The sequence below is a fragment of the Beta vulgaris genome, chromosome 4, assembly GCF_026745355.1.
Source record: "Beta vulgaris subsp. vulgaris cultivar EL10 chromosome 4, EL10.2, whole genome shotgun sequence".
Lineage (NCBI taxonomy): Eukaryota > Viridiplantae > Streptophyta > Magnoliopsida > Caryophyllales > Amaranthaceae > Beta > Beta vulgaris.
The window spans coordinates 20,951,345-20,979,021 of NC_079205.1; the positions used below are offsets into that span (position 1 = coordinate 20,951,345).

Below are 27,677 nucleotides of genomic sequence, written 5' to 3' on the forward strand. Positions count from 1 at the left end.
TAAAGACGTTGGTACTCTAATGTGGATGACTTTGAAGCATTCAAAGTTGATTTCAAAAAGTTTCTTTTAAGGGTTAGGGATGAATTTTATGAGATAAAATAGGAGGGATTTTGGAAAGAGGATATATGAATCATTTATTTTTTATTCAATGGTTGATATTGCTCAAACTCTACCTTGTAGAGTTATTTTACAACTCTAGAGGATCCAAACAATTAATACTCATGTTATATTCCCATAATTCAATTCAACTATTTTCTTAAAATATAATCTCTTGACATGAAAATATTCAAGTATTGGAAGTCTCAGAATATAAATAAGGAACGTCGTAACAATTTCATCAAGAATGGAAGCTTGCTACAAGAGGAGCTTGTTTCCTTCTGCAATGGGAAAAACTATCCCACTCATGTTTTCTTAGCCTAAGAAGTCATGAAGATGAGCAACTTCACTGACCATGAGATTCTCCAATGGTGTGGTCACTTCAAACTATACCGAGGCTCAATAGATGAAGGGCGCCCAACTACTTGCATCAAAATATTTTACGACATATATACATCTATACGATTCATAGGTGTAGAAGGCATTTGTCGAGAAATTGTAATAGCTATGCAAATGAGTGTGCATAGAAGTTCTCTTGAGCTTTTGGGATGTTGCCTTGAAACAAAGTACCCAGTAATAGTGTATGAATATTCTGATGGAGGATGTCTTGCAGATCTGTTGGTGTATACCAAGCTAATCAAGACAGCAGCTCAACGACTAACTAATCTGTTAGTTGTGCAGTTAGTTGTGCAGTTAGTTAGGCAGTTAGTTAGTTAGTTAGCTACTCCTAGAAGCTTCCTAACTGATTCAGCTTAATAGAAGATTAGTTACACATTTGTATCTTCTTCTCTCTTGTATATAAATACCAAACCGTGTAAAGCATTTCATTCATTCAAGATAATAAAAACACAGATAATTCTCTTTATCTTTTCTCTCTATTTTCATTGTTTGAATTCATACAAAATGATGAATTCCATCATGGTATCAGAGCAGATCATTTGATCCTGCCATTTACAGATTATCAATTGATAATCGCAAGTTCAAATTCCGCAAATTCTTCTCTCTCTCTCTGAAATCATCTTCTATTGATCAATCTTCTTTTCTTGAAATTCAGTTACAATGTCAACTGAAAAGACACAAAACACACAAGATCCTAATTCAGTATATTTTCTGAATAACTCTGATGTTAATTCATCGAAATTAGTGAATTCAATGTTTGATGGAACTACTGGATTCAATGATTGGAAGCGTGCAATGATAATTTCTTTGTCAGCCAGAAACAATTTGAGCTTTGTTGATGGATCTCTTACCAGACATGCAGTAACTTCAGATGATTTAACTCTGCAACAGATGCAATGATCTGGTAATTTCTTGGATTTTGAATTCTCTTGAATCTTCAATTAGTAGAAGTGTCCTATACCTCAATACAGCCAGAGAAATTTGGCTTGATCTTGATGAAAGGTTCATTCAATCATCTGGACCTCAATTATTCTCTGTGCAACAACAATTGGGAGAACTTACACATGGTAATGAAGAAGGAATTTCAGCTTTCTTTACTAAAATCAAGTTACTATGGGATCAACTTGATGGATTTGATCCTTTACCATCTTGTGTGTGCACTGGATGTAGTTGCACACTCACTGAAAAATTGTTAAAGTCTCAATAAACTCAAAGGTTAATCCAATTCTTGATGAAGGTTAATGAAAAATACATTCATACTAAGAGTAGCATTCTCATGATGCATCCACTTCCTACAATTTCTAAGGCATACAACTTGCTATTGCAAGAAGAGACACACAAAGAATTGAGCAGTCTTAAGACTCAATTCAATGCTGACAATGCAGTTTTCTTGGCAAATAGATTTCCAGACAACAGAAATTACAAGCAATCTAGTAATCCTGGCAATAATGGTGTTCAAAGGAATATTGGCAGAAATACATTGTACTGTGAACATTGTAAAATGAGAAATCACACAGTAGATAGGTGCTGGAAACTCAATGGTTATCCTAAAGCTAAGAGCAAGAAGGTTGCTGCTACAGCCACTCGGAATTCCACAGAAGATTCTGATAATGAAGTTGTTCATGCCACATTCATTGCAGAACAACACAGGCAACTAATGGAGTATCTAGAAAAATTTCAGAATCAAGCACCTGGTCAGACTTCCAATTCTCTTGGCTCAGCTGTGAGTTCTCAATTGGAAGGTAATTTTTGTCTCCTATCTAATTATCAAACTGCCTGGATATTAGATAGTGGAGCCACGGATCATATGTGCTCAGATTTAACTTTATTTGATTCTTACACTCCATTAACTCATACATGCCCTATGATTACTATACTTGATGGCACTAAACTTCGAGTTAAACACAAAGGGATTGTGAAACTAGAGAATGAAGTAGTCCTTAATAATGTGTTACATGTGCCAGGGTTCCAATTTAACTTGATTTCAATATCCAAGTTACGTCAAGATAGTGGATGTTCTGTTTCCTTTGTTAATAATGAATGTTTGCTTCAGGACCCTTCCAAGAAAAGGTACACTTTGCTTGGTAAGCTTGATAATGGTCTTTACATACTGGATAATTCTCTCCTGCAAACTTCCATTGCTGCACAACAACCTTCAACTTGCTTCTCTGCTGTGGAAGAAGCCAAGTTGTGGCATCTTAGGCTTGGTCACATATCTTTTGGTAAAATAAAGAACATTAAAGGTGTTAATGTTCAAGGTTGTTTGGCTGAATGTTTTTGTAACATCTGTCCTTTAGCAAAACAAACTAGATTACCTTTTGTTGTTAGTGCAATCAAAAGCAATAAACCATTTGAGTTACTTCACATAGATGTCTGGGGCCCTTACCTAATTTGTGATTCATCTGGTAACAATCAGTTTCTCACCATTGTTGATGATTTTACCAGGATGACCTGGATTCATTTGTTAAAAAGCAAAACTGATTATGTCTTTATCACGGCTCAATTCTTGAAGTATGTTCAGACTCAGTTCAATTGCAAAGTTCAGTGCATCAGATCAGACAATGCACCTGATTTAACTGAAGGAAATATGAAGAAATTACTTCTTGATAATGACATTCTACAACAGAAAAGTTGTAGTAACACACCACATCAAAATGGTGTGGTTGAAAGGTAACACAAACATCTGCTTGAAACAGCTAGAGCATTATTTCTTCAGTCTAAAGTGCCTAGCAAATACTGGAGTGATTGCATTCTTACAACTACTTATCTTGTGAATAGAATGCCTTTGAAGAGCATTAACTTTCTCAGTCCATATGAAAAACTCTTTCACTCTAAACCTGATCTCTCTCATCTAAGAGTGTTTGGCTGTTTATGTTACATTTCCTTATCTACTGTTAAAAGAAGCAAATTTGATAGCAGAGCTCACCCTTGTGTTTTGCTAGGATTTCCTTCCACTCACAAAGCCTACAAAGTCTTGAACTTAGCCACTAATAAAATTCTTATTTCTCGAGACATTCTTTTTCATGAGTCTCACTTCCCTTTTCACCACTCTTCTTCTCCACAAACAACTTATACCACAGATTTCTTCCTACCTCACACTACAAATGTTGATGTTTCTTTCCCTTCTTCTTTTCATGTTTCTCACACTCCTTCTACACCAATGATATCTTCTTCTTCTTCTCTACCTTCTTCTTCTCTTAATTTATTATCTCCCTATTCTGAATCTTCTCATACATCTACTTCCCCACCTCCACCACCTGTTCAACCCAGAAAATCTACCAGAACACACAAACCACCCTCTCATCTTACTGATTTTGTTTGTGCTACAGCCACATCTCCCTTCTGCAATATCATTCCTTATGATTCTCTTCTCCCTACTCACAAAGCTTTTATAGCCACCCATACTGATTTTGCAGAACCTACTACTTATTCTAAAGCTGCAGTTGATCCTAAGTGGGTAGAAGCAATGGATAAAGAGGTCACAGCCTTAGAAAACACTGCTACTTGGGAGTATGCTGTGTTACCTAAAGGAAAAAGCGCTATTGGCTGCAAGTGGGTTTACAAAGTGAAGAAACATGCTGATGGCAGCATTGAGAGGTACAAAGCAAGATTGGTAGCCAAAGGTTTCACTCAAAAGTATGGCCATGACTATCAAGAAACTTTCTCTCCTATAGTCAAGATGTCTACTGTTAGATGTCTCATTTCACTAGCTGCTAGCAAACAGTGGAATCTCTTCCAATTGGACATTAATAATGCCTTTCTTCATGGGCATTTGCATGAAGAAGTTTACATGAAGGTTCTTGAAGGTGTCCAAGCTCCTCCAGGTCATGTTTGTCTCCTTAAAAAGTCTCTATATGGCTTGAAGCAAGCCAGCAGGCAGTGGTTTGCTAGGTTGCTTGATGAGCTTCAGTCTCAAGGTTTTGTGCAATCAAAGAATGATTATTCTTTATTCTTAAAGAAAGAAAATGGTGATGTTACCATTGCAGCTGTCTATGTGGATGATATCATCCTAACAGGTTCTAATGAAGCTACCATAACTGCACTCAAGAGTCATTTACACTCTACTTTCAGCATCAAAGACTTAGGGCTCCTACATTTCTTCCTTGGTATTGAGGTTACTAAGTCTTCTGAAGGGTATGTTTTGACACAAAAGAAATTCACCAAAGAGCTTATTGATGACTGCATCTTTGATATTTCAAAGCCTGCCATTACACCTTTTCCTCTCAATCTCAAGTTGTCTACTGATGATCCTAGTTCTCTCTATGATAACCCTGAATTATACAGATGTTATGTTGGCAAACTCAACTTCTTAACCCACACAAGGCCTGATCTAGCCTTTGTTGTCCAAAGCTTAAGTCAACATATGCATTCTCCCAAACTTTCTCATGTTCAAGCTCTTACTCATACCCTCAGATACATTAAACATACTGCTGGACAAGGCATCTTGCTCAAAGCTTCCGACCAACTGTCACTCCAGGCTTATAGTGACTCTGATTGGGCAGCTTGTCCCACAACCAGAAGGTCAGTTACAGGCTATGTTTTACTTCTTGGTAACTCTCCTATTAATTGGAAGTTCAAGAAGCAGAGTACCATTTCTAAAAGCTCTTCTGAAGCAGAATATAGAGCTATGGCACATGTAGCTAGTGAAGTCACTTGGATTAGTTGTTCGTTTGCTAGAAGAGTTTGGTGTCTGTGATTTGCAGCCTGTTGTTTTACATTCTGATAATCAGTCTGCTATCCACCTAGCTAAAAATCCTATCTTTCATGAACGCACCAAACATATAGAAGTGGACTTTTCACTAGAGATAAGGTACTTGAAGGTCTCTTACAACTCAGTTATCTGCCAACTACTCACCAGCTTGCTGATATCTTCACCAAAATTCTCCCTAGTGTTCAACACTCTAATTTATCTTCCAAACTTGGCATGGTTTCTCCCTCCCAAGGTTGGGGGGGGGGGGGGTGTTGGTGTATACCAAGCTAATCAAGACAGCAGCTCAACAACTAACTAATCTGTTAGTTATGCAGTTAGTTAGGCAGTTAGTTAGTTAGTTAGCTACTCTTAGAAGCTTCCTAACTGATTCAGCTTAATAGAAGATTAGTTACACATTTGTATCTTCTTCTCTCTTGTATATAAATACTAATCTGTGTAAAGCGTTTCATTCATTCAAGATAATAAAAACACAGATACTTCTCTCTATCTTTTCTCCCTATTTTCATTGTTTGAATTCATACAAAATGATATTCCATCAAGATCGTATTTACAGGCAAGAAGGATCATTGCCGTGGGAAGTCAGGTTAAAAATGGGCTCGGATATTTCTTATGCCCTTGCTTACCTCCAAAATGGTTTTAGTAGGAAGGTGATATTTAGAAATTTGAACTCTGGAGATGTATTTTTGGACATGGAGTATCATGCTAAGCTTACAAGGTTTTTTTTTCTCAGTGTTGATCCTTGAAGGTGAAGTTCATCTGATTGATGCTATAATTGGCATTGCAGGGGGCTTTCAATGTCCACCTGAGTATATAACATCAGGCAGGTTAACTGAAAAAACTGATGTGTTTTCTTTTCGTATGCTAGTTTTTGAGCTTTTAGTTGGCCGGTGTAAACATCATACAGGGTACCATCGTGAACTTCTTGACATAATAAGAAATCATGGCGAAAACATCGACATCAGTATGATAGTAGATCCTGCAATCTCAAGAGAAATAGAAGAATACGGAAAGCAAAAGCAATTGCAGGATGTATACTAGCTTACTTTGAGATGCATAGGTGAGGATGACATACCAAGTATTATTGATGTCGCAAGTGAGATGAAGAAACTTTTGGACTCTTAGTTACATTCTTGATGTAATTAGCAATCTATAATGATAAGGCCAGCTTTTTACAATTAGTTTAAAAGCCAGAGTAATAGAAATCTGTAAATTAATCAATGTTCTCTAGCTACATGTTTACATGTTAGTGTTACACAATCTATTTCTATGTTTTTTTTCTTCCTTTACAAAAATATTCCTATGTCACGCACAACTATATGAGATTTTTATGATTAGATTTGACTATACATAGACTAGAATGATCAACTTAATTGCGCTTCTTCTTCCCTTGAAGTATAGGTTGTATCTGTAATCTTCTGCTGAAGGCTTCATTAAAAAGAAAACGTGTTTGGAAGGCTGATATAATTGGGAGCCAAGAGAAGGAGGCGATTGGAGCAAAAAGGACAACACCCATAGCATAATCATAAGATTGAGCAAAAACCTGCACGAAGTCCCATATTCCTGTGTTCTCTATCAGGGGCCTGAGAGTTTGTGCAATCTGGAAAAGCAAAATATCATCTATATAATTGTGTTCTTCTCTTAATTAAAAGTCAATAACCTTAACAAATCTTAACTAGCTTACCAATATTAAACCCCATCCAGTTGGCAGAAACGCCAGGCAGCATACAAGCAAATCCATGATAGAAAGATCACAAACGAGTGAAAGTGTGATAATGGTTGATATAACAGACAAGAAGAGACATGCTTTGAATAGCCTGAACAGAAACTGATGATTGGCACTAAGCCACTGTCTTCCCATATTCACTATCTGCAAAACATCATCTTAATGAGAATATATCCGAATCAACTTGAGTTAGATTTAGTTAAGATGTGAAGTATGGTCAGATGGGAAGACATACAAAATTCTTTATTCACAGTTGGATACTATACAATCATATGACTACATTTCTAACAAATTAGCATTCCCAATCCGACAAATTCAGGAAATTATAACACCTGACAAAACAATGGATGCTACAATTGATGACTTTAGAGTTTTTGTGTGTTACAGATAGACGCTTTACATGACGATTAGAAATGCTTGATCTCTGATCTTGTTTCATATAATTGTATTGAGTATGAACTAACAGGCATAACTCATAAATATTTTCGGATGTCCAAAATCACTATCACTATCACTATAAGAATCAGATTCATCCTTATCTTCGTATAGGAAATCATTACAGTTTTTAATCTCCATAGTAAGGTCAAAATGGTTTAACAGTCGCTAACAAATTATGCAAAGTGATCAAAATTCAAAAATATATAGAATTACCTTAACCAAGAGAAAAATCACAGCTATGACAACCCATGAGAAGACGTAGACAGTAAAATTGCTACTGTTTTTGGAAATGTCTAGCTGGTAGACAAGGCCATATTGATATATGAAAAACCTCAGTGAGAGAATTATTTCAATGAGCCTAGAACTCCATCTGGAGCGGCGTAGATGCTCCTGCTCATCATCCCACCATGACTGCCAGCTCTTATCAGGTGGGATTCCTATACCACCCTGCTGCCTTATCCACTTGTTCCAATCTTCCCAGTCATCAACAACTAATGGCCAGTCAAATCCAGAAGGATTAAACAGAAATGGAGCAAACAGCCATGTTAGTGACAAAAACCAAATAGCATACGTGATCAGGACATATGCCATACTGCTCTGATAGGACTTCCGATACAGATCATAAACAACCAACAGAAGCAGCAGCTCAAATCCTTTCACAAAGTGGCTTCTAGAATACAGTCTGTAGTTCTCTGTGAAGCTGGCATGAAAAATCACAACCTTGCGACCTGTAGGTATATATTTGGCACCACCATGAAGAATTGTTCGACCATAATAGTGAGATTTTGCTCCGAAAGAGAAGGTGAAGAACACTGAAGCAAGCTGCAGCTGTATAAGTACAAAATCTTTAAGGGCTGTATAGAAACCCCTCTCCAGTGCAATCTCCATAACCATAGGTAGACCTGTCAAGAGTCCTAGTTGTATAAATGACTGGGAAGCCAGAGCAGTTTCTAAGGATTGTACGTTATGGATTCTAGCTTCAACTATGAGTGCTTTCTGCAGCCCACTAAGAACAAGGTACAGCTGCCCATAGAGGAACACATATATGGAAATCACTGATATCTGCAAGGTTTCAGCAGTAAAATTGGCAAACTTCATTTCCCATTTCCACATCAATAAAATTGAAATGACTTATTTGCAGAAGGAAAAAAGCAGATATAAAAAACAAAATATGCATTTGATGGATACCAATCAATGAGTCACAAGCAGCATAGATTGTACAATATTAGCACAAGAAGGAACTTAAAGTAAGCAAAACAAGCATGAAGTGTCCAAATTGCCATATAGGATAAGTGATGCTAATTATCGAGCCTATTAGTCAAAATCCCATGGAGACTAACAAGATAAAAAGAGATATAGGGAGGGAACAAAATGCCACTTGAATAAGACATACCAGATTGCTAAAATAGAAGCCAATGGTTGTGTAATAACACGATAACATCCGGAAGAAGTCAAATCGCTGCCCAAGACGATAAAGGTCACGGGTGAGAGTCTGTTCGCTGTTCCCATTGGCTACTTTGGCTTCAAATTTTGATATCTGAATCAATCCTACATCACGACCTTTTCCTACTTGGATGTATTCTTGATATGTAACATATCCACGCCGTAGTACAGAGTTGAATCCTGCACATAAATGGTGTCTCACTATACAGATGATGGAAAATATGCTAACAATTAAAAGGATGTATGCAGTTTTTACCAGCAAAGACATCCTCGCTCAGGTTAATGGTTCTTGACGCTTTGCTGATACCACCTCGTGTTATGTGAAATATCCTATCAAATATATCTGGATGACCATAATGAAATCGTACCCTGTATATAGAATTGTGAAAAGTTATGAGAATAGTTATTCAGGATTGCTTACCAAGTTAATGCATACATTACATTGAAGATATAGTTACGGAATGTACAAAGCATATTCATACTAGCAAGTAGCAAATAAGCATATCACGCATGCACTTGTGCGCACAGAAAAAGAATTCATCCGTGGTGCATTCTATCCTACCGTCTCTTTGATGCACAATATGTTGTAATAACCCATAGATTACCTGAGGGGATTAGCCAAAATTCTCTGGCCAATGGTCACGAAGCTTGTCTCTTGGTAGGACATGAACCATGCCAGGGAAGAGACACTGCAGTCAAAGGTAATAGCACAAGTTCAAAAATATTCTTGAATCGTACATGATTCATTATAATAACAAAAGTAATAACTTCTTGCAAGCATCAATGCGTCATACAAGCCACACCAGCCTGGTATGGTGAGTGGTCACACCTAACACCAAGCAAGCAAATTAGTCTAAGAGAAAGTTTTTTTGTTTTAACTTTTTTCAGCGAATATCAAATTGTCACACATTCAATGGACTGTAATATCAAGGGGCACTAAACTCAAAAAGGTAGGAAAGAGAAGAAAGATAGGTAACCACAGGTAAAGTTACATGTCATGTACTAGATTATATTCTTAAATTTTAAGAAAGAAAGACAGAAATTAGAAAGAATGAAAGAAAGAAAGGTAGAAAGAAAGAAAGCAAGAAAGGAACGGAAAGGATAGGATAGGAAACCCATTTAAAAATCAGCATGACAATCAGAATATGAAGTTTAGAATGATGGGAGCCAATAGCTACCATACTCAGACTCTTCATTCAGCTTCAAGTATCCATGTTGTGTACATGCATGACACTCCAAAAGGATGTGGACTGTGGACACTTAGACATTTCAATTTTTGCCATAACGAGACAATTGATGCTTTTAACTTACAGATGCATGTATCAAAAAGGAAGGATCCTTGTCCATATCTTCTTGTCACAACTTTGAATACTTGTTATCTTCAAATTTAATTTTACTTGTCGAAATCTTGGACGCATACGTCTAATACTTTTATACTAGTTTGAGCATCATAGTCATTAGCATGCACACCATTGAGTTCATAAGAACTGACCTCCCAGTAAATACATGTTCTCTCAAACCAACTATAGTGGGAGCTCGGTCTTCCAAAAATTCTTGAAGGATGTTTCTCATTTTGTAAGCTTCTTCAAAATAGTTATCCTGAGAGTGCATACAATGTGAGAAAGACAATTTTTTTTTCTGGTGAAATTTTTACTAAATGTTCACATACTTGATTCATATCTATTGTCTGGAGTGCTTCACCGCGTGTAAAAATTATTGCATGATTTTGATTTTCAGGCTTTCCTTCACCAATATTAGGCGGACCTGGAAGCTTAACACGATATACTTCCTGCAAAATCAAATCCACCAGCATGAATGTAATGTTATTATCAGAAGGATATAAAAAATTACATTTTGTTCGTGATTGGAGGATGCATCAGGGCCCTTAACTTCAGTTTTTTTGTAAAACTAATGCTAAATCTTAAATATAGAAATGAAAAAAAAAAAAAAATTCATCAGTTGAGACTTGAGACCTTTAGGCTTACTATGAGAATTAAGGCTCACTTTGGAGTTCAAACATCAAAGAGTAGGTGAACATCAATCTTTATGATGAATCCTGACATATCTTGGTATACTGTTAGCAGTATGCATACTCTTCATGTGCTTTTCTAATAAAGTGAAAGATCCACTATTCTTTGACTTCTGAAATATATATACCCTCCAATTGCCTAGAGCAAGAGCTTCTCAATTGTAAATCAAATGAGCTCAGAGAAGATATCATTAGCAATTCTTGCTCAGGAGAACAGCCTACTAATGACCTCCTCTCCAAATTTTCTTAACAAATTCAAAAATACTTTCTGTTCAGCCCTTAAAGTTCAACCAGTTGCAAAACAAATGATGGGTCAAGGAACACCAGAAGCCAACGAAAGAGAGGCAACATTGTGCACCAAAGTTCACACACACACACACACACACAACAAAGAAAGTGGAGATTTTATGGAAATCGAGATGGAGACGCTATATGCAGAAGAGCCATTGACACAAGTTGCTAAGAGGAGCCATCAACTAGAAGTTCAAAGCACAATAAAGGTACGTTGGGGCCCATCTCAAATGATCACTAGAATAAAAATACAATAATGAGCAGGCAACAGAAAAAAGTGACAAGCAACTATTCTCTACGAAACTAAATCATTACTTCAAACGCCTAGGAATTATCGTGAAAGGGAATTAAAATGTATAGAAGAAATTAGATTAAAGGAAGATCAAAAGAGTAAAAGACATTACTTCCTCCATCCTCAAGTAATTTCCTTATTAGGCTTGGGCAGGTATATTAAAGAATAAATAATAGGGAAGTGTAACAGTTATTGCTAGATTGTGTAAAACTAAGAACAAAAATATGATTGATACTGAGAAAAGAGTGTTAATTGGGGGCGGGGGGATGATATTGGATATAAAGAGAGTAAACGAGAGGCAAGGGGCCACCTGACATGGGTTGAGTGGGTTAAAATTTTCATCAAAGGTAACAAGGCAATTCTTTATAGACTAAGTAAAGAAATCATCTGAGGAAGTATTATCTAAGAAGCAAACAGTTGATACATTGAATTCCACTCTACAAGCTCGGATGTTTTGGTAGTGTTTGATAAGAGGAAATGTTCGAAAATTGATGCCAAGACTGAGAAATATAGACTGAAAAGAAGTTCAAGAATTGATAAATTTCAGCTTAGTAAGACAAACCTGAAATAAAACTGAAGTTTAATGATCCAGAAGATCACAGTAATTTATACACGACACTTAGAATATCTTCATAAATAGTTTACTTGATATTCTTGTGTACATATGACATCTAGCCTGGCTTGGATGTAAAAATAAACATATTGAAAAGCTTGGAACATATGAAGAAAGTTTGTTGCTTTATATAGGGCAGTTATACATGGTCTTTCTCACTCTCGTAGGAGCTCTACAAGGTCATAGAGACTTTAGATCATAACTTTGTTGTATTTTTCTATTTTTAAGTCCTGTAAGGCAAGTCTTGATCTAAATGTTCATCCAATATCACTTTGCTGAAAGTATTTAAAACATTTCTACCGCAATCCCTCAAAATTCTAATAATGTCCAGTGTCCATTACCTGGTCATGACCATTGGCTCCTCCTCTAACTAACACAGACGTATAAATCTTTTGAAGCTCATTTGCAACGGTTTCTTCTTTCTCCTCTACATAAGCAACACGTAAAGCTGGGTACCTTCCATCATAGATCCAGTAGTTGACATAATTATATATTAGTAAATTTCAAATGCTTGGAAGTAATAATATTATTCACATTGAAGAATTACCTAATCATTAAATCAAGCATGTCCTGTGCACGCGGATCTCCAGCAGATTTGCAAGTACCATACATTTGCCATGTAACGACATATGTAAATTTCATGTCTACGAATGCATCCAGCTGAGCAGATAGCGTCCCGTTCCCTCTCTCAAAGGCATCATAACCTTGAAGAATATCTGCATGACCAACCAAGCCATTAGTTAAAAGATTCAGACAGCACTGAAGCCTCACAAACACTTCATATATTATACGGTTTGCTAGCAGATCTTTGAGTTTAATCTTAGATATCAGAAGAGTCCAGTGAAAATTACAAACCTTTATCCTCTGCCATGTCAAGAAACGCTTGCAATTTTAGGGCCCTTTTGTAGTACATCATTCCTCTGACTGTCAGCGTCAAAGAGAAAACAGACGTCAAACAGAAAATTAACACATATCTAAAGCTAATAATGGAGCCAAATTTCATTGCTTAATACCATTTTGCTTTCACTACCTGTTCTACTCAAAGTTTGACCCCGAAATGAAGCCCAATCTCTAAGCTCATGTTCCTTGTTTGCAGACTTTAAGGCATCTAAATCCTCACAGCCGACACGTTCTAAGAAATTTTTCCACTGATCTAAAAGTTATAGGAATGTCATCAGCCAACCCATTAAAATACACACATGTTGTGAAGAAAGCAGAATGATAATATCAAAGAACCTGGATATATCTTTTTCATATAAAATATGATCGATACTTGTTCCTGGCTTGATAAGAGTTCCTCCATAGAAAACTTGACTTCTTCCATGTAGTGTGGGGTTAACACACTGCAACAAAAAGAAAAGGTGCTACATCTGCGTCATGACAGTCACAGAAAATTTCCAAAGTCACACCATGGTGTGAGGAAAAAACATAGCCATATTTCTACTTCCTTTTTCCATTTTTTTATTATGGAGATAATTACTTTCATCACTTGATGTAAAGAGACCAGAATCTGCAATGGAATAGGCTTGGCTTACTAAGAATTTCTTGTTTCTTTTGTATATATATTAATATTTCTGAACAATTTAAGGAACGAAACTAAGGAATAAGGAGTAAGGACTATAGTGAACAGGCACTAGGATGCTCATCAAACAAATATATTATGGAAAATTTAGCAAGTCAAGAAATTGCTAAGTTGTTATGACATGCTCACGATCAAAACTGATAAACAATACCAATATGATACAACTGAAGCAAACAGAAGTGCAAATCTCTGACCTGAATGACAGCATATTTCGCACTTTAGGAGCAGCAGGCATATTCATAAAGAGAGAAGTGGCAAAGAAAGAGATGCGCCTCCGAGCATCCAAGTTTGCAGGAACATCCATAGCTTTGTCTTTTACGGTCAGCAGCAAGAGGAAACGTTCTATCTGTTACATTTCACCTTTCAAATAAGGTCTTTCAACAAAATATCTGTGTCTTCTTGTGTAGTTTCGCACTCTTATATTAATGTATCTGAGTATGTTAATTGTATAGACACGTGATAAAATTTATAGAGTTAATTCTTAATCTATATTATTAAATGATGTCAATTGGACCAACAATTTTCAGTACCTTTTCCTGCCATGAATCTGTTAAGTTTGTGAACAGTTTACTATTTTACTGTTTTGGTGACAGGAAAGTCATGCACACTTAATAATATCTATAGGAAATTGATGGACAAGCAAATCTATGAAGGTAACTGCAGTAAGTAAAAGACTAAAAAGAGGCAACGGAAGTGAATATGAATTACTTTGTCCTGAAGTGTCCCGTCTTTAGCCAGTGGAAATTGAATAGAATCCTCTGATGCAAATAATTCTGGTTGAATCATCCTGATGAAGTATGCTGAATCTTCAAAATTTTGCTGGGAAGATAATAGCATATCTAATGTTCTGCACACAATTTATATTGACCTTTGAGCTATAAGATCAGTTAGTAACTAATGAAAAATTATTTAACAAGAAACAACAAAACAAACCTGGAACCATTTCTCATCATATCGTTTGTTACAACTTCAAACATATCTTGCAATACTTTTACTACCTCGGCATATTGATCTTCTTTCCCTTCAACCTGAGCATGATAACCATTTACCACAAGACTAATATACAAAGAATAAAAAACACCAAAAACTAAATTACTAATGTGCAAAAATTACCAGTAGCTCAACCAACTCTATACATTTGGCATGTAGAGCTGGTAGCTCACTCATTTTAATGTCCTCAAGCAGAGTTGATCTTTGGATGCTTTCTTCAATTTCAGCTATTATACCTGACACAAGTCTGAATAGTTGGAGATCTCCATAAGAAAGAGAAACCACAACTCAGAAAAGAAACAAAGAAAATTTATATTCATGAAGAAAAATAAGTTTGATGAAGCTGTTCTATACCTCTTCTCCAGCTCTCCAACAACAACAATTTCAAGAATGTACTTCAGTGAATCGTAGCACTCTTTCACTGCACAGTACATAAGGCTACCTGTTCTTATCTTACCGATGAGATCTTCATCTTTCCCAGCAAAATCCTTAGCAATGCTCAATGCTATTGAGAACTGACAATTGCAATAGGACATGATGAGACTTATAAAAACATCATAGAAGAGATTCCAAATAAAGGTTGATCGACAAATCTTACTTCATTTGTCAAAAGGAAGACAGGCCAGCGAACATGGCCAGATAAAATTTCTGATGACAATGGCATGATCATCAAATCCCTCTCTCTGTCACAACAAAGAAAATCACATAAGAACTCTTCTGAAAGAAGCTCATGAGAGCTATATGTTAAATATTCCTACCTGTTGTTTATTAAGTCTTCCTGTCTGAAACTGAGGATCATTTGGTTCCACATTATCACAAACTTCGCAACATCACTCTTTTTGTGTCCAGACTCCTATGACAGCATCCATTACAAATAAAATGAGGCATCCTTAAATTGTCCATTAATTGACTCTGGGTCTCGAACTTACAATAGTGTACCTTTTTTAGTTTACTAAAGAACCCTTTGTTTCTTCTGTCTCTACCGTTTCTTAGTATTGGTGGAATCAGGTGAGCACTAAATGCAGAAGGAAGCAACTGAAATCTACTTCGTAACATTCCTAGAGTCCGTATCTGTACAATGTAAACAATGTTAAGATAAGCTAGTATTTTCAGCTAGAATAGGAGAGCAGGAGCCTGTAAACTGAAGAACAGACTTACTTCACCAAGATGATGCAGAATTCCATAAATGCCGCCAAAAATTGCACAGAAAACGGAATACCAGATCTGTGTGTCCATAAAATATACCTTAAAGGAAAAGGATGAGAATATGTCAAAAGTCACTTAGTCTCAAACTGATTTCATAGACCTAGTTCAATAGATGAAACTATCCAAAACAAGAAGAAAATTCATGCAACTAATGCTTTTGGGGATCCAAAGGTCTGACCATGTTTGCTGAACAAACATTATTCCAGAGATGGGAAAGGCACAATCATCTTCAAATTGTCAAATTTTCGTAGGAAATTAGGAAATTCTCCAATGTGAAAAGCAATGAATTGTCATGCCCTTAGGAAGACATGTCTCTTATATTCTTCCACAAAGATCCTTAAGTCAGTAATCAATTATCCTCATGGAAACAAGGACAAATGAGGAAAGCTTCAAGTTTTCCCTTGACACAACCAATAACCCGAGTAAATGCATTCAGGACTTCCTCGATTAAATACTTTTGTATGTCATTGTATGTTACAGCATGACAAATGATTATCCAAGTGAAAGTTTGTTTTCATTCTTCCACGACAACATCACGAGATCAAATTACACAATGTTACTACTTAGACTTTTCTTCTACGACAGAAGGGGAAGAGATGAAGGGTATGTCCATATCATCAGTAATCACTTTCCTTGCTATCCAGATTAAGATTACTGTCTAACTAAATGATATGCAATTTAGATAGAAATAATTTAACTTGATTAGTTTAGAAAGGTTGAATAACATTAAAAAGTTATTCTTATGCTGTAAATTAGTCTTTATACCATAATTAGTAGCATTACATATCAAAGAAGCAGAAACATTATTCTGGAATGAAATAGTATTTGTTTAATGCATAACATCTATTATTAGATTGACAATCAGTTAATGTACTTGTTCCCTAACTTCTACTAAACTTACCAGCAGAATAGGAGCCCAAACAGCAACAAGTACACCAGCATTGCTTTTGACTGAACCAGTACACAATCATGTAATTAGGTTCTAAGCAACCTAACTCAAAACGAGAAGGTCTAGTCAACTATCAGGAGATAAAAGGATAAAGGTTACCATGAGGAAATAGCTCATGGAATCCATGACTATGCAGACCAATTCTCGTCATTTGCCTTGTCGGTTCTATTAGTGGTTTTATCTGCACATGGAATTGGCAACAAGAATAAATTGATATTTAAATCGTAATTTGACTTGTGGGGACTGTGATTAGTACAAAAATGTAGATACGTTTGGGCATTTACTGACCTCAAAATAATAACTAAAAGACAGTTTACTCAGCAGTAGCAGCACCCAGAATAGCATATACCTAAGCAAGTAAAATGAGAGGCATCCCTCAATTTTTGACATTATGAAGGAAGAAGAAGAAAACAAAAAGAAGTAACCAAAATAATTACTTGAATGAGGATATTTGATCTTCTTGCATTCCACGTCCAACAAACAATCTAGGCTATGTCACATAAAGAAATTGTCAGAGCTCGATGACAAACTAATATAATATCTGAAATAAGGAAACTGGCGATAAGCATGCATTATTTGAGCATGCAAAACTATTTATATTCCTATATATATGTAGATATATCAAGAAATCTATTAGCATATTGCAATAAGCATCAAAATCCGCACGACAAATCATCAGAATCACAAATATATTGTATGAAGGGGCTGATTACAAAAGGTTGCTGCCAAGCAGCTATAGGATTGTGGATGACTTTTCATACAACAACAACAACAACAACAACAACAACAACAACAACAACAACAATAACAACAATAACAACAAAGCTTGATAGAATCTTCGATAAGCTTGATTCTAAAATGAAGTCAGCTTGATAGTAAGTACAAGACATCAGGCACGCAGACCACAATAACACTTTCTATATAGAATCTTTCAAAAGCTTGATTCTACTCTCTCATGCTAGTTCATCTATGACATAATGCGTGAGAGATATCATCATGCCATCTGTTTGAAGCCATATTACCTGTGTCCACCAAGAGAGATAGGTGCAAATTCTGTTATTTGAAGTTTCGATGTATCTACCAATTGCAGGGACAAAGAAAAATATTACGTCGACTGCATCACTCATGAGGTAAATAGCAACAGCCACCATGTATGATGAATAACACCAATCTCCAAGTAAGCTCCCCGGTCGGATGGAGTAACAAGTGTATTTTCTTCTTGTGTGCACATAGTACACAGGAAGAATAATTGCCCAAACTAATGCAATAATTAGCCTCAAAACATATTTCCAGACATGTTTGGAATCCATTGTCTTCCTAGCTTTCCATGTAAATGCAATTTCAAGAATAGCTGCAGCATATGTAGATAGTTCAGATATACGATATATATTTTAACAGAGCATAAATCAGCACAAATTCAATGTAATAATGCTAGTATGTCAATTAAGACCATAGAATACTTATCTGCCACCCCAAATTTGAGCTATTGCACTCTAGTTTCCTATTGGATATGGTAGAGAAAAACGCATTTTCTGACAACAGAGTTTCCTTTCGATAATAGTTTTAGCTAAAGATATAACTTTAGAAATGCTACAACTTACAAGGTAGATTCTCCGGTAATTATATCTCTCGGTTGAACATTGTGATCTTACTCAACCAAAGGCTTGGAAATAAACCCTTCAAAGAAGATGTTATTATCATTGAATCAGATTTTACATTTCGATAACAAGAACCCATCCCAGGAGTAACTTTTCATCACTCCTTTCCACAACTTTATTGAGCTTCACACCAATTTCCATATCTATTCTAATGCCTACATATAAGGTATCGGTTCATTCACTTACAATCTTCGTTCATCACAGTCTCAAAAACCAAATGCACATTTGAAACATATAAGACCACAAACGAATAATGAGTTCGCAAATGGCCATCATGTATGATAAAATTGTCTTAAACAACAATTGTGACCAAATGCAAAGATAACACCATACCTTGGAAAACTTTGAGCATTGCAGATGTGACGAAGACGCTTATTAAATCCTCAAGTATTGTTGTCTCAATCAATTGAAGAGGAGAGCTAACATCATGACATGCAATAATAATGAGTGCCTGAGAAAGAAACAAAGAGTTCAGTGACTGAAAATCCATCAGTATATGTCACTCTTCAGTTCATTTTTTCCTACCTGAAGGGCTAAAATTAAAAACGTCCACATTCTATCAAAACTTCTATATATCTGCAAAAATGAACGAACTTCAACAAAATTTGTTTTCCCTAGCCAATTCTTTTGACCGTCCTTGTCTGCCATATCCTGAAACCGCCAAGAAAGCAGAGAGTATCAATGAATCAAATGGATATTGGGAAAGGACATGATACATTTTCTAAGACCCCGTTAATTTGAGATTGTTTAGACTACTAGATCAAGAAGAGAATAGCAAAACAAGAAATATTGAACTACACTTCAGTCCAGAAGCAAAAAAGAAATTCGTCGTACCAACATGTCTATTAAAAATTTAGTCTCCTAGATATGGAGGCTATATAAGAGGGAGTGATATACAATATAACAAGCACCACTTTGACTCAGAAGGTGTTAAACAATTATCAGCAAGAAGCATTCCTTTATTTCAAAATTTATTCTTACAGCCATATGATTCACTTAAAAAACAATAAAACGAACAGCTCTCCATGTGAACTAACTACTCGGGTACTGCTGCTAGTGCTTACATAACCACGAAATATCAGAAACCATGTCCTGCTCTTACACAAACGCCAGTAACTTCAACACAAAAAATTCTAAGAATCCCTGTATGAATATAGAGGTGCATTTTCTCATCTATCAAAGCTAGTCAGGCATTGCCTCCATTAGCAGTCACTGCACTATTTATAGAAGGAATGGAGTGAAGTAACAAGTGTATAGGATATGACTTACCCCATGTTCCTCATCCTTCACCACCCTCTTTCCTCTTAATTTCTTTAGACGAACAAAGATGTTCTTCTCTGGTTGATCACGTTGAGATTTTTTTTCCACAAAGAAGAAATCATGGTCATCAACGCGCATTGGCCAACCTATTGAAAAACAGTCAGGCGACCTGCATGCATATAATCACAAAAATTGTTCGAGCCCAATGGTAGTTAAGAATGCATTAGTAATTGGGAGTAAGTGAACTTCTATCTCACCAGAAGTACTCGTTCAAATCATCATAGTTTCTCCATTTAGAATGATCAGCAGTTCCATTTTTGCTTTTCTCAGCTTCCTGGAATATATAAATGTTAATAGATTAAGATAAGGAATTGAGATATAAAAAAACTCAAAAAGAATTTAAGTCCGAGCACCTCAGATATAACCCGGTAAAATGGGCTGACAACTTTGGTAAGAAATGAGTCGTTGTCGTTCCCTCCTCCATATACTGGCATGACCTTCTCCCATGTCATCAAGCTCACAGCATCAGTTAACATGCTATGCAACTCATATGCCATCTGAACAAGAAACAAAAGTTCAAAAATTGAGTTACATCGTCTATAGACAGGCCATATCAGTTTTAAACAAATACATGCATTACCTTATAGCTGATCTTCTGTTTACAAACCTAGATCAACTAAATTGAACAAAAGAGGGGATGGGTCTAATTTGCATGTAAGTACAACATGATGCACATGATAACCCATTCAGGAAATTAAGAGTTAGGGACCAAGCAACGTCCTGCGTTAATTCAATCACCCTTCATGCAACAGCATTCCCTTGTAATCACCCTTCATGCCAACTGGGATGGATTGGACAAGAGAGGTTTAAAGGTTTTCGAATGACGACGCTTGTGGTGCTCAAATGGCTGAAATGGTGGTGTTCCAAAGCGGTGATGCATTGATATGGATGGAAAAGTTAAAATTATCTATTTTTCCTTGTTTTCACTCTTCTAATAGCTGAACTAACCTCCAATCAATATGAGATCCTTAACTGCTACTTCCTCCGTTTCGTTTTAAATGCAACAAATGAATATTATATATCTCATAAATAATACCCATTTGTTGCATTTAAAACGAAACAGAAGAAGTATAAACCTTATAATGGTCTGTAACTCTTAGAAAGCCGAAGTTCAGATATGTTTGAATGATCTTTAACTCAGGAAAGAAGAGTGTTCAAGTTTCATCTTACATGGTGATATATATAGCAAAGACACTCTGGCATCAATCGCAAGTTTGCAGCCTCTCCCCAAATTAGAAGATAAAGTGCTATATACAACAGTTTATATTGTTGGGCTTCCTGTTTAACATAGGGTAACCTGCAGACAAGTTACTTTCTTTAGCATCTTCTCCAAAAAAAGTTAAGCAGAACAGTTGAAGCTCGTTTTCACTCACCGGATGTTACTTTTTTTTACTAGGAATTTGCACCACTTTGTGTAATTTTTAAAGAACTTTTTCATCAGTCCATCCAATGCACCATCTGCAAACTTCATACAAAGAGACAATTTCTTTCATTCTGTTGTACGCTCAAAAATTTGTCTTTCAGAAATGAGAAGTAGGCCAGAAGTACCTGCAGCACTGATGTTAGCTTGTGACTCTGTCGGATGTGGGTGTTTGCAAGAAGTAGAATTAGATGCTCCCTCTGGTTGGCAACATTCCCTGTCTGATAGCCGTAGAAAATTATGAATGCCCAATTTAGAGATCCTCCAGTAGAAATTAGAGACCAATATTTGGTCATTATACTAGTCATACATTCATACCTACTGTAGAACAAAACATTCGATAGAAATTATTACAAGTACCTGAAACCCGAAGATAAAGCCTAGCCAGTCAAATATGTCAAAAGGTCCCTTGGAAGATTTGAGCTTCTTGAATTCATCCATGAAAGGCAAGCCACGAATATTGCGTACAGCTGCAACTGCAACCTTGATCTGCAGCAAATTTTCAGTTTAGCTTAGCATACTTTTAGCTGACATATCTGGAAGCATCGCAGTGAAAACTCATACAAAACCATCTAATAATAGAAAAATCTAATTATGGAGACTCTACACATTTCTGTAGAACTTTTGAGACAATCTCTTAGCAATAACAAACCTCAGGGAGTAGCATGATAGGCTGATGAACACCATCACTACCGAGTGGCAAGATATTGTATGTTACATAGATTGAGCCTCTATCACCATGGAGCTGTTCACATTTGCAGAGATAAGAAGGGAAATAAGGCTGTCAGAAATATTTCTGACAATGGTTACAATATAATGAAACAGAAAGGCAGAATAAAACCTGATGACCAGTTGCACTTGTAACTGCATATAACACTTCATACAGAACCGAAGCAATTGCTTGCGCATTTGTCAACTTCTCTCTGCAAAATATTAGGTTCAAGAACTACAGATCCATCAAAAAAATCAACCCAATAATAATCAGCTTTGTCAGTGAATAGCTTGGCATTAGTAAGTTGCAAACTGTAAATTACTTGCCTGTTAGTGAAGTCATCAGTTCCAGTGTGTCTCTTTATATAATCTTTATATCCATTATAAACTCGTCTAAGTTCACGTATATCACTCTTTTCCTTCCGTCTCGCAATACTCTCATCCATATCCTATTTGTCGAAGCAAGCCAAGAAAAGAATGAATATAAGAACAACTTAGTATATTATAAATTATCACACAAAATAACTACCAATTACCATCAATATCAGCATAGAACAAAATAAAGGCATTTGAAACTATACACAGTGCTGTTGCCTCACTGAAAAGAAGTGGCACAGAGAGAATATTAAAGGAGGGTAGACAGACATGCCAATCAGTTAAGACTTACAGAAGAAAATTGCACCAAAGAAAGCAAGAAAAAACATCGAGCACAGTGACATAAACTATGTATCTGGCAGACAGAACATAAGAAATAGACTATCACTAACTAAACACAAAGATGAGGACAGGGCCTTAATGGCCTCTGAACCACGATAAGAAAAGCATGATTACCCAAATGATATATCGCATTTCATCTCGATACAAGTGCCAATTGGGAACATTTAACTTTCCTGTTTTAATAAGATTTGATCTTCTAGCGACCTACTAGATCACCACAGGTTATATGAAATTAGCCATAATCATCTCCCTCATATTTGATAGATAAAATCAGCTACTTCATTGCAAACAATTTAGTTGTAAAAAGAGAGGAAATTGCAAGACAGAAGACTAATCATAGATCCAAAAGAGATCACATAAATAGCTTGTATGTGAGACAACTAAGAAAATACCCTATGTTGCCACATTATATGGACCTGCTGAGGTGATGAGTTGGTCTACTAAAATTCTATCATGCTATGCAATATTAGCAACTCACTATACCTGCTCAAGGCGCTGAAGTAGAGAAGTTTTGAACTGTCGAACACCACGCCCTTTAGAGCTTTTGTCCATATTATGTGCCCTCTCAAAAGCATGGAAACGACCTGCCCATGAACACTGAGAAACATGAACACGCTTTTCGGGTTCTTTAAGCATCATACACAGACAGCAGGATCTCCTTGGAGAACCAAGCATCATATCCATCACCAAAGAGTCAGACCTATTGATTTTCAGCACGTAATTACAAATGCCTTTTGTAGATGATCCTAAAGTCGGACATTATATTGTAGCTACGTACCCCATTACTTTCAGAAGTCTGATGAATAACACAATCCATTTTCTGGTGCTCAAAAGAGCATTATCACCCATAGAAGACTATCTCAATTGTCCAAGACCACGACACTAGCATTGGTAAGCGGTAGAAACTGGCGATTATGGTAACGAATTATAGAGCCCGTTTAGTTCACTTATTTTTAGGCTCCAAGAAACGGAATTAATTACCTATTCCCTTTCTTCATATTTGGTTCAACCCCTCACCAATCCATTCTATTACTTGGTGGTAATGAAACTCCCCCGATTTGTTACCTTCCCCACCCTCTCAAGTAACAAAATTCATTAGTTGGTGGTAACGATTACCATTCCATTTCCATTTCATGGCTTGAACCAAACACCCAATAATTATAACCATTCCCCTCCTTTATTTGTTTCCATTACATATCTTAAACCAAACCCCTAGTGTAGGTTTGTTAGGATAGTTCCATGTTCTATCCCAAACATGTATTTTTCGTTACAAATTTCAAGTAGTACCACTCACTGCCACCTTCGACGGTGACCGTGGTAATGGATAGTAATAAAACTTTGTCAAGAACCATAGATGGTTGGGATTCACAAGTATCACCATGGATATTGATATGGAATAACTCATTGCAAACTATTATCATGTTTGTTCTTCTGCGTTTGGGAAAATTTTCATGGAACACCCCTATGTATTTGCAAAAATTCTGTATAATGCAAACTTTATGAAACTCAAAAGTTACATATAAGCATATATGATATTCTTATACCTCAAAAAAAAAAAAAAAAAAAATTGATAATCCTATAATATTTAAAATATTAATATGAATGATTCCAACTTTCACTTTTATCTTCTCAAAATTACCCCAATTTGGTTACTTCATTGGAAAAATGGAATAGAACAATCTCCACTACTGGCCGCCACCGGCTTTCAATAATCCCAACTTTGAATTATTACTAAATAATACCTTTTTTCTCTAATTTGCATCATTTTGAAATAACCAAGTTTTTTTCTCTTTAAAAGAAGGGGCAGTAAATGGTAACTATATTCCTGAAATAAAACATCTACTTTGAGGTTATTGTTATCCCAACTCAAATGAGCCATTACTTTTTCAACTCAAAACCTAAATTACAGCAACCAAAAATAAATATCAGCAAGGGATTTATTGAAGTTGAAAGGTTAAGCGAATTGAATTCACTGTGTGCAACTTACAGATGAAGCCATGAACAAGAAAAAGAAATTACAGTAAGATTTAGCTTTTAAAGAAGAAAAGGGAGGAGAGAGAAAGGGCAAATTGGTTTTGTTTTACAAAAATTTCTGATGTTTTGAGCACAAGAATTAATTAAAGTCACACTTGATTCGTTAAATCCCAAAATCAACCGAATCAATGGAAGTCATGTTGGGGCATTTTTGGTAGTGACATCACAAGTCCACAGTAGATAATAATATTTGATTCTAATAATACAATCTTTTATCGATTAAAAGTATATTGAAATAAGTAATTTTAATAATAAAATTTTTTACCAATTAATTTTTAATAATTAAATCTTTTTAATTATTCTTGAATAATGCAACCTTTTAAGCTATTTGTTTTTAATGAGTTTTAACGTGTTGATAATCAGTTTATTGGGTAAGTCACATCTCTTAGCTCCTCCATCTTTTCTCATTCTTGCCTCCATGCCCTACTTCTTTTGTAAAGGTTTAATTTTATGTTTTAGATGTTTTTAAGTCATTTTGACTCACTATAAGCGAATAGGGTATAAAGATTACATTATTCAGAAATACTTGAAAGGTTGGTTTGTTAAAAATTAATCGTTGAAATGTTGTATTATTAGAATCAATTATTCAATATTAACTTTCGAGGATCCTTCTCAAAATATTTCAATCTATTGTTTCTATTGCCTTCGGCGTCCATTCCGGCTTTATGCTATGTACAAAGAAGCACTCTTTGGAATAGTTTTTGCAAATATCTTCCAAAAGTTGGAATCATTTGGGAGAGAGGGGTGAAAATTGATATTATTAATGTTGATTTTTCCTATGGTTAATTGTGAATCAAATTCTGCAATTTTTAACTACTTAAAACCATATTGCTTAAGAAATGAATTAAACTTCTTCGACAAGGATATTTTCTATATTATCAAATAGCATAGTACCAACCAAGGATGTGTTAGTCTAATAGGCAAAATTAAAGTGACGAGAACAAATAAATTACAAGTTCGAATTCCATTTTCCTTCTTTGTACTTAAAAAAAATTAGTAGTTTCTCCCTAACTCTCTGCTATTCGAATTCACTCTTTCAAACATATATTTTCACGCATGTTGCAACTAATTTGAAACGGATAAACTATACATAAAATTTAATTTAAAAGAGAGCAAGGCCACATACAGAGATAAGCAACACGAGGCTCTTGAATTTCAATCTGATTAGCAACACGAAGAAAGCGTCGAATTCCAGAAGCCAAAGTGACGGGTAATTTCTCACTCTCAAAAGGTTCCGGCATATAATGATCATCAACTTCATATGTAATTGATCTTGTAAAATTCCTTCTGCTTCCACTACTTGTACTTGGAAGCTCACTTTCAATATCATGGTAAATTTCTTGTATAGGTTCTACAACAACAATCTCCGACGACGACGACATACTTGTAAGAAAGCTTCAAAATAGAATAGCAAAACAGAGTAAAATATTAACATGGGTATTGCATTTTTATATATATATGTAGGTGCAAGGTGCTGATGATTGAATTTAACCATTTTCTTTTAAGTTTTTTTGGGTTTGCTTAACGTGGTTATCTTTAACTTTTGGTGCTTTATTGTGTAAGTGGTGATCTCTTTTATACGAGTACTTTTGCTTTTGAAGCAGCTGTGTTCTTTATCATACTGTGTGATTTGGTTTGGTGAAGGAACTGAAGTGGAAAGAAAGAGGAGGGTGAGTAACTTTTTTGAATGTGTCAAAATTAGCGGGGTTTGTTTAATTGCTTGCTCAAGTACCCTGTTGAGGAAAGAGAGGAGAGAGAGTGAGAAAAGTAGAGATGGATGATCCTAGCACCTAGGTGCACTTTAAGGGATCCAAAAAGTGATGTTAGTTTTGTGCTAATATTCAAAGGCCAGGTTCATCTCTTGGTTAAATTAAGGCAAAGATGATAGTTGCTTGCTGTGTTTTTTTAATCTACCATTTCGCTTTGTATGTTTTTTTTGTGTTTCTTCCTTGGGGGTTGGGGGTTTCACAATATTACCCATATTACAAAACGCAATAAAATCGTAAATACAGTAGGTAGGGGGTTGGGTAGCCGTGTTAGAAACAAACCTGATCGATGGATCAACCTAATTTTGAATTTGGTTCTAACTGTGAGAATCATTTTGCAAATCTGACTGAAACTTGACTTGAGATTATCCAAGCCTAACTCGCATCTGGCGAGATCATATTCTGACCTGACCACACAGACTTGCATTCAAATCCGAACATAATCATAACCCAACCAAATATTAACCAAAACCCAACTACACCCAGTAAATACCCGATCTGTTTATGACCAACCCGAATTCAACTATAATTCATGTTAACCAGATAAAATCAAATCTGCCTTATTTGATCTAATTTTGCAAACCAACTTATTTGGACGACTAAACCCCACCAAAATATTAAAATTCAATTGTTATTCTATATTTACAAAATCATTTAAATATGTATACATTTTGCTATCCCTAGTGGAAAAAACTTTATCTGTCACTTAGTAACATATTCAATTTTTGTAAAACGCATCCGAAAATCAACATAAAAAATGGGAGGGAAGCTAGGAGGACAATCTGATGCGATTCTTTGTGGACTGGATCAGATTTTTAGAAACTAATGCGGTTTTTTTAAAACTGATCCGGTTCACAAGACTGGATTAGATTTTCGTTATTTTTTCTATAAAAAAATTGTGTGGCCCAGTTTCTTTGTAAACCCTATATCTCCCACCCTATGCTCTCCCACCCTCTTCCTTCTCTCCTCTCTTCGTCCCAGCTTCACACCCACGAAACCCTAAGGCCCATATTCTCTTCCCTCTCTCCTCTCTTCGTCCCAGCCACCAACTCCCTCTCTCAAATGCCTACTCTCTCTTCCTCAAAAATATCAAATGCTAATCTCCCTCCTCTCTACTCCTCCCTCACACCCTGCGGATCCCTAAGCCCAAATTCTCACTCATCTCTACTCCTCCCTCACAAAACGAAGAACGAAGAACGAAAATGAAGAGCGAAAATGAAGATCGAAAATAAAGAGCGAAAATGAAGATCGAAAATGAAGAACAAATGAAGAGCAAAACAAAGAATGAA

At 35.9% G+C, this 27,677-nt stretch overlaps 1 protein-coding gene across 4 annotated transcripts; it reads right to left on the reverse strand.

Annotated features, from left to right (window-relative positions):
- Nucleotides 1–6,385: 6,385 nt before the first annotated feature.
- LOC104907339 (putative callose synthase 8) lies at nucleotides 6,386–26,208 on the reverse strand. 4 transcript variants are annotated; one of them, XM_010696253.4, is made up of 41 exons: nucleotides 25,749–26,208; nucleotides 23,072–23,172; nucleotides 22,199–22,320; nucleotides 22,002–22,083; nucleotides 21,813–21,905; nucleotides 21,521–21,649; nucleotides 21,289–21,381; nucleotides 21,114–21,205; nucleotides 20,911–21,037; nucleotides 20,094–20,237; nucleotides 19,938–20,014; nucleotides 19,690–19,849; nucleotides 18,946–19,071; nucleotides 18,754–18,871; nucleotides 17,785–18,113; nucleotides 17,200–17,252; nucleotides 17,051–17,111; nucleotides 16,862–16,943; nucleotides 16,715–16,764; nucleotides 15,766–15,852; nucleotides 15,547–15,678; nucleotides 15,366–15,460; nucleotides 15,206–15,290; nucleotides 14,962–15,122; nucleotides 14,731–14,854; nucleotides 14,551–14,645; nucleotides 14,326–14,464; nucleotides 13,812–13,963; nucleotides 13,272–13,378; nucleotides 13,066–13,188; nucleotides 12,891–12,959; nucleotides 12,583–12,751; nucleotides 12,377–12,491; nucleotides 10,480–10,599; nucleotides 10,303–10,409; nucleotides 9,416–9,499; nucleotides 9,067–9,179; nucleotides 8,761–8,990; nucleotides 7,581–8,429; nucleotides 6,888–7,073; nucleotides 6,386–6,803 (listed from the first exon to the last, which is right to left on the reverse strand). In XM_010696253.4, the coding sequence occupies exons 1-41, from the start codon at nucleotides 26,002–26,004 to the stop codon at nucleotides 6,573–6,575; spliced, it is 5,868 nt and encodes a 1,955-aa protein (XP_010694555.2). In that variant the 5' UTR covers nucleotides 26,005–26,208; the 3' UTR covers nucleotides 6,386–6,572. The 4 variants fall into 4 exon arrangements, with proteins under 4 accessions (XP_010694555.2, XP_048498860.1, XP_048498859.1 ...); XM_048642903.2 differs by lacking the exon at nucleotides 25,749–26,208 and adding an exon at nucleotides 24,576–24,689; XM_048642902.2 differs by lacking the exon at nucleotides 23,072–23,172 and having other exon boundaries at nucleotides 25,749–26,207.
- Nucleotides 26,209–27,677: the final 1,469 nt, after the last annotated feature.